Here is a 13,710-nt window from a genome sequence, read left to right on the forward strand (position 1 = left end):
GGACGAGCATGGCCGTGACATCTAACTGATATTAGTGAGATATTCACATTGGGTAGAGAGAACGAAAAGATTATCTACAAATGTGTGAAAACTTGTCTCCAGTAGTTGCATTTTAAAACTGTGAGGTTGACGGTAATACACAACAAGTCAAAACAGACAATATCTACTAGTGGTGAACTTAGACTACTAATAAATTTTTTTAATTATTTTCGTGGGGATTAGATTTAATATAAACAAAATAAAAAACTAATTTTAATATTTTTTCAAAAATTTTCATGAATAATTTTCATTTTCTTACCTGAGGTCTGTTACAAACTTTAAAACAGCATAATAAATTTACTAACATTTTATAATAAAAAATATAATAGAATGTTTATGTTAATAAACTTTAATTAATTAATAATGTAATTTTTCACCCTTTATTTATTTATATATATATAAAAAGTTGGGCAGAGGATCGAGAGCGAGCGAATGGAATCAATAAATCTCTCTCCCACCCCACCTCTTCACAGGTGAAATGAATATCTCTAATTCAAAATTATTCTCTCGTACATATGTCAACAAGATATTGACTTTTTCGGTAATTAATACAAATAGTTGACAATTCTATTTATTCCAACGAGCTTGCTTAAATTGATAGAAAAAAAAAACAACATTGCCAACATCTAAAATTCTTGTAGACGGTCAAAAATCAACATATCGTTAGTCAATGTTGATTTGTTAGTCAATGTCGATTTGAGTCTAAAACTAAAGGTGACAAATTGAACTCTAAATTTAAGGGTCGTATTAATTTAAAAAATTTCACTAATATAATTTTTTAAAATAAAAATAATGAAAATGTTACACTTTTATTAATATTTAATTGAAACAAGTAATTCAAAATCAAATATTACTTTATGAAATTATAGTCTAAATTCTTTGGAAAAAGCGTTAAAAAGAGTTAAGAATTTTTTTTTATAGAAAAATAAAATATCTAAAAAGAATGACATAGAAATATTCAAAAGGTAATTCTTTTTAGATAAGTTATTAAATATTAAATATTAAATATTTTAATTTTCATTGTGCCAAAATTTTCCATTTATTTGGAATTGGAAGCATGATAAGATGTTTAGGGTTGTGGCTCATGTATATAGGCCTCGTTGTAGTAGTTAACTAATCTTAGGCCTCGTTGTAGTAGTTAACTAATCTTTGATACTGAACTTGTTTCGAGTGATAAGGGTCCTCATGGTAGAGGCACAAAGGGATTATACAACTTGAGGACTATTAAAGGATCGTATGTCAATCTTTAATAGTGAAATTGTCTCAATAGACATGGTCCACATGAGTACTAAATGAGCTTAATGATATACGGTCGTGCCTTAGATACATTTGATATACAGGAGCAATAGGTTATTATGTAGAGATTGTTAGAGCATCTCCATCTATCCGCTGAGGAACAAGAGTCCACAATCCACATAATTTTAAGACAGTTCAAAAGAACCAGAGTCACTCTCACACGATTATAATTATATGGAGACGGTTAGAGAGTCATCCACTCATCTCTAGTAATAAATGGTCTCGTATAATAGGTACGTGCGTGCAAGTCATGTGAAACCAATGATTGAGATAATCTTATAAGAGAAAAATAACATGTAAATAACTTTAATAAGATGTATTAAAATTAAGAGATACACGTGACATAATTTAACGAATATTATAAATACTTTTCAAAAGACATCTCAAAGCCGCCCTCATTCTTAATGTTAGGCCATTTTGGGGTTGATTTTGGACAGGTCCCCAAGGTGGTAAACTCTATATAAATGGGTATCATAACTAGAACAAGTCAATATTCAAACTTGATGACCAATACTCACACCACACCACTTTTCCACGCAATTTAGTTTTGGGACCAATTCTAAGTTTTGAACAAAAGTTTTCTTCCAATCACAATTCAATCAACATTTCAACTCTATATCTTTCGTCAAAAGTTAGAACCTCTGTTCTCCACAAAAATTTCAGCTCACAAGTAAAGAATAAAAGTCCAATTAATTCATTGTATCTTTAAGAGGTTTGAATATGATTAATTCAAAAAGGAATCTCAAAAGTAATGAACAAAAACAAGAACCAAAAGCAAAAGCATCGTAGAAACAGAGAAAACAGAGCAATATCAGAACCAACAAATAGAAAACCTTATATACATCTATAAGGGGGAAAAAGAGCCAAAACAAGAAGAAACTAAACAAGAGTTATGGTTACAGAGCATAAAAAATCTCATAGTTGCGAGGGCTTACACAATTAATTTTATGTTCTTCCATATCCAATCGAACGCAGCGGCGGCAAAGGGGGCAAGTAGAAACCCTAACTAACCACGAATCGATGCATTTCCGGTGATAAACATGGCCACACCCACCAAGTTTTCTACACCACTGACCCTTTCTAAACCCATCGAGGCAAATAGAGCAATCAATTTGGGAATGGGGATTGACCCCATTAGAGAATTGGAACTGGAGGAGCTTTTTGAGGTCACGACGGGAGAACCCAGATGAGGAATCGGGGTATTGGGCACGGCGGCGATGGAGGGCGCTGGCGATGCAGAGGTGGAAGAGGAGGAGGGCAGTGGCGAGGCCGAGGAAGACGAAGAAGAGGGTGGTAAAGAAGATCATGACGGTAACCTTGAGAAGCAGAGAGAGGAGTTTAGCCTCTGGCTTCGGCGGCGGTGGTGGGTGGGGAAGCGGGTAGCCGCTCCCGGCGGCGGAATCTTGAAGGGGCATTTGGGATGGCTATGCGGCGGCGGATGAGAAATTGGGGAATGGGAATTTGGGATATGGGCGATGATGTATGAGTTGGAGAAAAAAAGGAGTATGGGAATGGAAAGCGTGAGCGTATGGGTTTTGAAGGCTGTGGGAGGCAGGGCCTATTGACTTTGGTCTTCCATCCAATCTTCCTATTAAAAAAATGTTATATTTCGCTTTCACAATGATAAGATATTGTACAATTTTACTTTTAGGTTCTTCAAAAGGCCTTACAACTATGGAGATGGAGATGTATTCTTTACTCATAAAACCATGATCATTAGACTCTCTCCTAACATTCTTCAACAAGACAATGTTTGGTTTGGTCTAGTTTCTTTTTCTTTCTTGAAATTGATAATTGAACCAAACGTCATGAGTTGAAAATAGTAGCGTATACATGATTTGATGATTCGAATAACTACAACTACCCATTTCAAACCTTAAGAGTTGATGGGTTATAATTTTTTTTTTTGACTTGGGAAGGTTTGAGTTTTCGAAGAACTGAAAATTTGGTTTGATTCATGGGTGAGAACTTTTATCAACCCTATTATTTTAAAAATTGTTATAAAAATTGTTATATTTACAAAAAATGAAGAACACCAAGTATCAAATATGAATCAAAATTTATCATTTATCATGATTTTTTTTTAAAGATTGTTACTATAAAAGTTCGTGAAATTAATTTTAACCGAAACTCATATATGAAAAACAATTAAAGGGAATTATCATAAATAACAAAGAAAAATTATATATATATATATATATATATATATACAAATTAAACTCATGACCTAGCGTAAGTAAATTTCACCGACTTGATTAGTGAATGTTTCGATACACGATTCATACGTTATTGTTGTTTTTTGAAAAGTAATATTTTGGAAGATGCTGAGTATCTAATGAGGTCAGACAAGTATGTACATAATGATATTGCATAAGCAAAAATCCTTTAAAACTTTATCTCAACTAATGAGAATTGACACCCAGTTGGTAGAGAGAAGTCTCACACATCATAGCTTCCAGTTAATTTATATGGATCGATTTGCTTATAATAATTATATCAATAAATGCAACTTATCTTATAGTACATAAGAGTACAACTCTATATTTATATGATAGTATATTTATCGAGAAATGTTTAAATTAATATTTACAACATTATAACTATATATATATAAGGAAAAGAAATATATTTATAGCATTTGATACATTAAATATTAAAATAATTATAAAATAAAGAACATCAAATTCGATTGAATTTGTTCTTTTGATTAAGTTGTTTAGTTTTAAGTTTAGAATTATAGAGTCCAAATAAATAACTTTAACACTGATTTTGATCTAACTAAACAACATGAATGCATCTATCTCAACCTTGGCGTTCCAGCCTTCCTTCTCCTTTCAGCGCCTACTCGAAAGAGAATTCAGTGTTTCTTTCAAAACTCTATAAGAATTTTTGGTAAAAACAATCATTTATTAAATGCGTTATTTTCCTTTGATGAGATCCAATACATGAACGAAGAGAACAATGTTTTAAGAAACACTTATTTTTTTTCTTATAAAAATTATTATAAGTCTCAACTGATTCAACAATTAGATCATTGGAGTTATCGTCAAAGAGTTGAACAATGGTTTTTTCGTGGGAACGGTGATTGGATTGATGATAAAATAGAATCCTGGGTCTCGAACAGTGATTCGATTGATGATAAAGACAAAGAATTCTTGGTTCAGTTCTCCACCATAGTTGTTATCTCAATGTCCTTATCAATGCAAAAGTGTGTTATCTTTACTTGAAAAGTAAAAATGACACGTGGCTCAAGTATTTTAAGAAATACTTAATAAATAACCACTAATGAAATCGCATGTAATCATGGTTGTGACCTATTCTTTCATAAAATATCATAACATGATCTTGTTCTCTATTTTCAGTCTGACCATAATTGAATGTGTAGTATTTCTTTACGCGGCCCACATATGTGCACATGAACCTCAAGTAAGTTTGCACATGTACCCCTTAACCTGGTTTTCGACTAGCGTACATTCACGCTATCGGAATTCACAATATTTGTATCTCTTTAGATATCAGATTTTCACAATGCTATCAAAAGAATGACAATTAATTTAGCATGGAATGCTTCAATCACAAAACTTTTGCCGTTTCTGTCATGGAGCGTTAAGTATGATTTAAAAGAAAAACTATTGAAACAACATTAAAAAAAAAAAAAAAAAAGTTTGTTCTTGCCCAAAAAAACCCAATAAGTAATATTACTGATAGTGTCGAAAAATGCAAATACAAGCAACGTCTTAAGTTATAGATAAGTTCATACCACTTTTATAATTTCTAAGTCTTGTTAGGTTGGCACCATGTTCGTATGTAAATGGTATCACTCTTATTCTTACTAACCTTGAAAGAGGCATAAAAAAAATACTTAACTTGGCTAGAATATATACCGTGTTTAAATTTACACGTCATCTATATGTCGTGTCTATCCTAATTTAAAATTTCAAATAATATTTAATTTGGTGCATTTATAAGTCTCCCTATATGGTTATGCCATGATTCTTCCCAATAAGTTATGTGATAATAATTCACCTCCTCCTACCCTTTACCAACCACAATATTCAAACATGTTTTTGTCCACAATACTTAGCCTTTATACAGTTTTGAATTTTATATCCATCGATCCTTATTGTCCTCGTTTCGGTCAAAGACATCCTATCACTTATTTAATAAAACTTTATGGACATTTTTCGTTGTTGATCGAGGTACATTAATACCTTAAGTTAGAAACAAAGAATCTTGTAAAAGACATTTATGGTCTTACTTTAAACTTCTTTCAAAATCATAAAAAAATAAGTCACCATAATCGAAATAGGAAGACCCAGCGAAGGCCGTGACACCATGGACACGCTCAAACATATGATGTGTGTTGAGCCAACCATGTCACAATAATCGCCAATGCTCATAGACAATTCCAGCCTTCTCTTAGTTGCTTTAAGCTCCCTCTTGGTTGTTGTGGTGAACTTAAACGATTTAAACCGTTGATGGAAAATTTTTGGGGGGGAGTTCTAAAAAGGAACGTAAAATTCATTGAATCGATTGGATTTGGATAAAGATTTACAATCCAAATTGTCATGACCCACACCTAAGATTCGGATCAGGATTTGGAATATGAATTCGACACTTGATAACCCCGACATTTCTCTGCATTACTTGCAGCATGATCACATTATGTACTCCTCACTTCTAAGAGTGAAGACTATCCCCACAGGGAAACACAAGTTCTTCTAACATGTTTTGTCCTAACTCACTTTTATCTTAGGAAAATTCACAAGAAGTCACTTAACGTGAAATTGCTCCAAGCAAAATACGCTTAATAATGGAGTTTCCATGATTGAGCCACCAAAAAAGAAGGTGCACCTTGTTGGTATAGGTAGTAACATCAATTCTTTTAAGCATTTTTTTAGCCATCTTATCCTCGTGATTGCTATTATTTAGACATGGTCATCGGTTTATTCATGTAACCCTCATTTACTCGGGTGTCACATTGTTTAAGGATAGATATGAGTTAGGATTAAGAAATATTTACTTTTTTAACAAGGTCTGATTACAAAACACACTTCATAAATCTTAAAGTAGAAAAGACGGTCTCTTAACTCAAATTTTGAAAGCTATCTTAAGGATATTTAGTCATGAATTATAGTTTACCATATATATCATATTTGATCTTATATTATAGGCCCACATTATTGTTTACTATACCTATCATATTTCCCCTTTTATTATAGGCAAATATCTTGTATCCATCTATTATTCTTCCCATATTCCTAATTTATTTGATTATAAATAGAGAATTTTAACACTTTTCTTTTCTATTGTGTCTTTCTATATAGAATTAGGGAGATGACCACGTTATCTGTGGAGAGAGATTTTGTGGGGTAGAGAATTGACCACTAAAGGAAGAAGCTGAAAAGAGGGCATGAAAGAAAATATCGATATATACAATGACCCTCGGGTGCCTAGAGATACCACTTCTTAAATCATCTCGATGCTAGACCATTGTAAAACTACTTAGGTAGTAGTTTGATTAACAATGGTTATTGAGTGGAAAAAACAATATGTTGAAATTATTCTTATCATTCCCTTAGCCTAATTCTTCTTCTGATGATCGATTCAACAAACATGATACCCTACCCCAATCATTTCTTTTAGTACTATGGCCTCGTACAATTTTACACAAACCAAACATGTATTAGATTGTTGATGAAATTCGAACTCATCCTCATAAACAATCATAAACAACATGTATCAGATTTTCTCGATGCTCCTACAAGTTACAATATGTCGACTTTTTCGTGATTTAAACTTGATAATACTTTTAAATTTAAGATATCTATTACCTAAAATTTGAAAAAGGGAGTTTTTGTATATTTATTGCGTTGTAGAAAAGTTTGGTGGGATTAATAAAATCTAAAATTGGTGATTCCAACTGTTTTGAAATGGTCACTTTAACCATCACCACATTAATACCTCACAAAACTAAATTGAATGCAACAGCTACCCTTCCCCCTCTTATATTATGTTCTTCTGCCAATGGACCACCTTTGCTCTCAATTCAAAATTCTCATTCAAAATCGTTCCTTTAACTAAAATATTTCAAATAATTTGAGGGTGTTCACATTATCCGATAATCCAAACTCAGACTAGATTTGGGTTGAGTTGAATTTTTAAAATATTTAAAATTTGGTTCGGTCTATAGGTTAGACATTTTTTTTATCAGGTCAAACCGACCAATCCAAAGTAGAGTTACAATTTGACTTATAACAATATTAGTACAAGAAAAATTTGTAACGGAACCGTGTACACCCTTATCTACCTCAGCATAAAAATATTTTTATCTTGGTCATTCAATTCTAAATTTAAATAAACAACAAAATTAGATAATCTTTAAAATCAAATATGAAAATTCTTCAGTGCTCATAGCTCAACCTAACTCTTAAAAAAGATGGAAATGTATTGAAATGTTGAGTTGAGTGGAACAAACTTAAGAATTTAAAGCTTATATCTCATTTATTCAAAATAATATAATCCAATCAATATAAGGTAGCTGCTTTTATGGTAAAATTATGATTCTCCATTCATATAGGTTACCAAACTTTCAATTTCCATAAACAATTTAAAATCCAAAATTTATTTATGAAATAATTATCAAAATATCCCCAAATTCTCTCCCTTCCCCAACATATATGGAATTTTGCTTCTAAATTGCCCAAAAATGGTCATGTTTTTGTTCTTTTCGGTACTAAAAAATTCATCGTCCATGAACAATTCTGAACACATTTAATTTCTCCACTCAAAACTCCTCAAGAAAATGGAGAAAACTAAATTCAACCAACAGAAATGGAAAATCATGAGTTTGAATCATAATCGTTGGGTGTAGAACATGAATGAACAATCCTATTGTTGTTCTTCCCCATCAGCCACTGTAATGTTCTTCTCACAAACGACGGTTGATTCTCAATAAATTCCGAGCTATTTCTTCTTTGATTCTCTTCATCCATCGTTCCCATCCAATTTTCCGATCTGGGTCGGTTCCAATTTGCCGGAAAATGAAACGAAAATGCTCTTCTTGCTAAATCAGTCACCGGCAATCCGACACCGGCGCCGACGACCTTCGCTTCAAAGCTCTCCTTCGAGCTCCCATGGCGGAAACTCTCGACTCTCCGATTCGTTTCCATGAAATTGAACTCTCGTCTCGATTCGCCATCGCATTCTGACATCGCCGCTCGAGTGCCCGGCGTTAATGGCAGATTTTTCTTCTTTATCGCTTGTTTCCTCGCCGCGCGTTTCCTGATCGGAACTTGCAGAGACGAATTCTCGTCCATTACATACCCAAATGAACCCATTGAAAAACATCTTCTTGAATCCACATTGCCATTGTTGCTACTCCCTTCTCCATATCTCTCCAAGCTTTTGAATTTTCCCAACTTAATCGGAACCACCTTCTCCGCCGCCTCTGCCGGAGGTTCCTCTGGTTTCAGTTCAGCAAAATTGGAATTTCCAAGAAAACCCAGAAAGGAACCGGTGTGAACGTCCCCAATTTCTCTCGAGCTGTTACTTGCAGATTCAAGAACCTCAACAAGTGGGGACGTGAATCCGCCATTAATGGCGGCGAAATCTGAAATCAAGCTTGCACGGCAGAGAGGGCAAGTGGAATGTGTCAACAGCCAAGTGTCGATGCAGTCCATATGAAAGGCATGGCTGCATTTGGTCAACAATCGGAGCTTATCGTTTGGCTGAAATTCACAGAGACAAACAGAGCAATCAAATGGGTCTAATTTCAAACCGATTATGGCTTTGTAGACAAAAACAGGGAGGGTGTCGATGAAGGATTGGTCCACTCCAGCGTCGTGAAGATCGAAAAGCTGCCGTAATTGGCCTTGGAAGGCGGAGGTATCGCCGTCGCCGACGGCAATATCTTCCGGGTCTGTTCTGTTTTGAGGCCTGAGAAATAATCGGAGAAGGAGATGGAGGAGGCTAGAGAAGAAGAAGACTATGGCGAGGATGATTATGGCTAAGAGAATTGTGGGACTCACTTCTTTGTCTATACGAAAACCCCCGTCCGATGTGGTCTCCGGCGGTGGCGGCGGCGGAGGAAGTGCAGAAATGGGTTCAGAGAGAGCGGCCATTGATGAATCTTTAGAAGGTTGAAAGACCCATTTGGAGAAAGAAGATGAAATTAAAATATTAGGCTGAAGAAGAGGAGGGGAAATAAATGGTGCCAGATTGACAGATAACAACAAATAGATCAATCATAGAAAGAAAATTATAAGAAAATCAATTAACATCATAAACAAATCTTGCTTAATTAGACCGTTTGATTTGAATTATATATATTCTCAATACTTTAATTTTCATACTTTAATGTATTCTAGGTTTATAAATGGTCTCGTTTTTGGGATTTCTCTTTCAAGCTATTCCTCAATGTTTTTAAAATGGGTCGAGGTTTCCACACCCTTATAAAAAATGTTTCGTTTCCTTCTCCAACCGATGTGAGATCTCACACTATCTCGATCTTTAATGAATTTGGTACTTATATTTACTCCGTGATCAATCATTTTGAAGCCATCTTTGTTCATTTTGATTGAGAAAAACTCAACTCATTCGCATGTCGAGCTTTTGAATTTCTTTTTGTATAATTCCTATGGCACCAGATGTTTAATATGATCGAGATGAATTTGATTCTAATTCAAATTGAGATTATTCATTTTTTTTGACTTAACATGGCAACCTTCTGTCACGAACATGCAATTAATAATATAAAAACAAATTGTAATAAGTAGAATGGTTTGGATAAAAGAATAAGGGAACTTTGGTTGACTTTTAAGGAACTAAAATACAACGAAGAAATTTGTGTATGAAAATCAATGAAATTCTTTATTTACCTTCCAAAAAGATAAACAACAATGTCTTTTTCCTTATTTTAACCTCCCTTCTTCTATCATATTCTTCTATGAAATATACGTTGGACCAAGAATGGGATATCTTTTTTTTGTGTTTATACTTCGATTTATCGGTCTCTTGATAGTCGTTCATAAATGATCTTTACTGTAACCAAAAGTGAATGTGATTGTAGATTAAATTACATGAAAAGAAATGTTTACAATGTTGCATCATATTTTGAAATTGATGTTTTTTTTCTAAATGGTGGGACTCCATGTATGTGCGTGATTCAAGAAAGTGTGAAATACTTGTGTTTTCTTTTTTCGGTTACTCTTCTAGGGTCCCTACCTTCATTTAACATTTAGTTTAGTGTCTGTGCATATGAAACTGATACCGCTTTCCCACGAAAGAAGTGTGTTCCCAATGAGACCAAGGAATTAAAAAAAAATGGTATGAGTCAGGTGGTTCATGGATGTACGAAAGAGGTGCACATAAGACTGCATATATGGAAGTGATACACACCCAGAACATGAAAGAACTAGAGGTCACAACCAAGGTTTTAGGTCTTACTACTAGGAAGGAATGCCATGATTCATGTTGCCTGTGGTTGCATTTTCCAACTCTAATAATGGGTTCATTTAGTGAAAAATTTATATTACTTGGTCTTTTCCGTAACATTTTTCTTTCAAGTAAGAATAAGAACATGCATGGTGTCACAATTGCACTCTTGTAGAAGCAGAACAATGATTGTGCAGTATTTGTTATAAACGATGAACAAGTTAGTCATGCAAAAATTAAATTTTACAAACAATCTTGACGCATGATCGAGTCTCAAATCACATTTAAGATAAAATACTTTATAAAACATGAGTGAGGAAATGCATTGATTTTTTTTTTTTTTTAAAAGAAAGTAATGTTATAATCTAAAAGAGAATAAGCAACAATCACAACTTTAATAGCATAGAACCGAGTATAAAAAGAATTGACAGCTAGTCACATGCCCTATAGTACATTTTGGGGCTTTTTAGCACTTGTAGGCATAGACATGATTTGGGTGAACAATCATACACTCCCGTAATTACATGATAAGAATAGTAATGACCTACCTACACATAAAAGCAAATAAAAGAGTTTGGAATGGGCATGCAATCATAGACAACATGCCCTAGACAAATAAGACTAGGACTTTCGACACACGACCACAAACAACATGCCTTGAACGATCGTGACACATGGTGATTGATGACGTTTGATGCAGGGTCATGACTTCGTTCATATGTTATGTTTTCGATATCTAGTAAACGTATGTTCTACTTCAAACAATTATCCAACAAAACCTAATTATATTAGGGAAGCAAAAAGAATATATGGAGCTTCAATGGTAAATGTGGCTTAAAATGGACCATTAGATTCAAAATTCAAAAATGATGTGTACTCTCTCTCCCTCTCATCTTTTACGAGGTGATGTTTGTCTTGCATTTACTTGTTTTGTCTACTTTGGATTCTCTCTTCCATCATTTTCTCTATGTTATATTATATACTAAATAAAAAAACACATAATTTTGTTAAGGTTGTTGAGAAATTGATTGTTTTTTTTTGTATTGGTTGTTTTTTTTAAAATAAAACTTTTGGACCAATTCAAAATTTTTGGTTGGAGATGGGAACAATCAGAGTATAGTTCACAATCAATCAAACTTAGCTCTCTAATTTTTAATTATTTTAAAAAAATCTTATTCGTTCATAATATACGTTACATTAATAACTAAAATCTTATAGCATTCACAAGTTACACTATATCATATTCTTAGTCTTCCTGATAGTCTTAAAAGTAGGGTGGAGTTGAATTGGGTTGTAATTATGGATGGTTAGGTTGACCTAACAAAAAAAAATGTCAACCTGCCATTGACCTGAATTTTTAATTTTTCTAAAATTTAACCTAACTCACATTTATGATTTTTATTGTTAGAGTTGAATAGTTAGAATAAGCTGAGTTATTGAGTCATATGAACACTTCAATTTATTTATGGTTTTAAAATTAGAATGATATTAAAAAGGAAAGTAAAAACATAGATTTTCAAAAAACAATAACAAAAACTATTTTTAATATTATTTTACAAAAGAGAAAAAAAAAAAATCTTGATTTGTTTTTATGGAAAATACCAAAACTGTTCAAACCGATAATTATTGGGTCCTCCTTTGACATTGACAATTGATTTAACATTGTAGTTTTGTTGAGATATAATATTTGAAGAATATATTAATTATGGAGTATATCTTAATATTGTTTCTTTTATGATTTGATTTGTAGTATGTTTTATCTTATTCTTAATATTTAATTAGTTTATATTTTTTTTATCGGTAGGTATTAGTTGTTATTTTGTATCCTATTTAAAGTTTATGAATATGAATGAGAATACACCCTTCCTTCCCAATTCTATTTCTCATTTTTCAAACTTCTCATTTTTAATGAGTTTGAAAGATAAATTTATTAAAAATTATTGACGGGAGTAGTACATGAATGAACTTAGACCACATTTGAATGAGAGCAATTCGAATTTCAAATCTTAGGGAGTATAACCCAATCCACACCTCAACACCAATCCCACCCGATGCAATTGGCTCAAATAGACGTGCAGTATGGTCCAGCTCAAGTCAGCTCAGTTCGACGCGGTTCAACGCATGCAGCTTCCAGCTGCTCGTGCGTCATGTCAGCTTTGATCGGCTTCAGTCAACTCTTGACTGCTTGATCGGCTCGGTTCCATCATTCCAACTGCGGTTCAGCCTACTTTAAGGCAGTTTATATGGCCTTTTCAACTGGTTCAAGCCGGTTAATTTACCTGTTTCAGGTTTATTTACGATAATTAAATGGTTGTAGATTTATAAATGAACTTTAAGATTAACTTCTCGAAATCTTTTACAATAAAAAAGAAAAATAAATTAATGATAGTTTTTTTGAATAAAAAAATAGGGATTTTAATGATTTGCACGTTCACTATACATGGATTAAGCCATTTAAAAAAAAACATGTTTCCATACTTTAATCTAATTTCTTATCATTATCTTCTTACTCTCCAATATTATATTTCTCTGGTGTATTTGATGAAATGTATAGTTGTTTATTAGTTGTATCATTTTCCAATAATTAACTTCACATTGCTTGTATCATTTTTTTAAAGATTTTAACGGGTGAGACCCTCGTACGTTTGATAGGGTATCTAAGGACCCAATGATAGCTAAAATATAACAGTTTAAGCCCACCGCTAAATGATATTGTTCGTTTTAATCTGTTAGCCGTTAAACTCACGGTTTTAAAACGTATCTACTAGAGAGAGACCCTTACAAGAAATGTTTCGTTCCATCTCTAACTAATGTGGGATCTCACATGAATATGGTTGTCCATTTTGAAAGAAATATTTCAACGTATGAACTGCGGTGATGAGTATGGAGTGAAATGTACCACATTCATGTTACAAAAGGACACACAATTGATTTTGTTGG

The 13,710-nt window shown here is 33.1% G+C and overlaps 2 protein-coding genes and 1 long non-coding RNA gene across 3 annotated transcripts; all 3 read right to left on the reverse strand.

Moving 5' to 3' along the window:
- Nucleotides 1-1,590: 1,590 nt before the first annotated feature.
- LOC111492378 (RING-H2 finger protein ATL56-like) lies at nt 1,591-2,989 on the reverse strand. Its single transcript, XM_023141704.1, has one exon. It carries the CDS (start codon nt 2,748-2,750, stop codon nt 2,232-2,234), a length of 519 nt encoding a protein of 172 aa, XP_022997472.1. The 5' UTR covers nt 2,751-2,989; the 3' UTR covers nt 1,591-2,231.
- Nucleotides 2,990-4,136: 1,147 nt separating this feature from the next.
- LOC111492388 lies at nt 4,137-5,166 on the reverse strand. Its single transcript, XR_002719861.1, has 3 exons — nt 5,096-5,166; nt 4,704-4,814; nt 4,137-4,176 (listed from the first exon to the last, which is right to left on the reverse strand). It is a non-coding gene; the product is annotated as an uncharacterized LOC111492388 (long non-coding RNA).
- A 2,826-nt stretch (nt 5,167-7,992) lies between these two features.
- LOC111492337 (RING-H2 finger protein ATL13-like) lies at nt 7,993-9,513 on the reverse strand. Its single transcript, XM_023141644.1, has one exon. It carries the CDS (start codon nt 9,456-9,458, stop codon nt 8,178-8,180), a length of 1,281 nt encoding a protein of 426 aa, XP_022997412.1. The 5' UTR covers nt 9,459-9,513; the 3' UTR covers nt 7,993-8,177.
- Nucleotides 9,514-13,710: the final 4,197 nt, after the last annotated feature.

This window comes from Cucurbita maxima, unplaced genomic scaffold (genome assembly GCF_002738345.1).
Source record: "Cucurbita maxima cultivar Rimu unplaced genomic scaffold, Cmax_1.0 Cma_Scf00017, whole genome shotgun sequence".
NCBI lineage: Eukaryota > Viridiplantae > Streptophyta > Magnoliopsida > Cucurbitales > Cucurbitaceae > Cucurbita > Cucurbita maxima.

Coding starts and splice junctions, on each gene's coding strand:
- LOC111492337 (XM_023141644.1), bottom strand. CDS start 9,458: ATGGCCGCTCTCTCTGAACCCATTTCTGCACTTCCTCCGCCGCCGCCA.
- LOC111492378 (XM_023141704.1), bottom strand. CDS start 2,750: ATGCCCCTTCAAGATTCCGCCGCCGGGAGCGGCTACCCGCTTCCCCAC.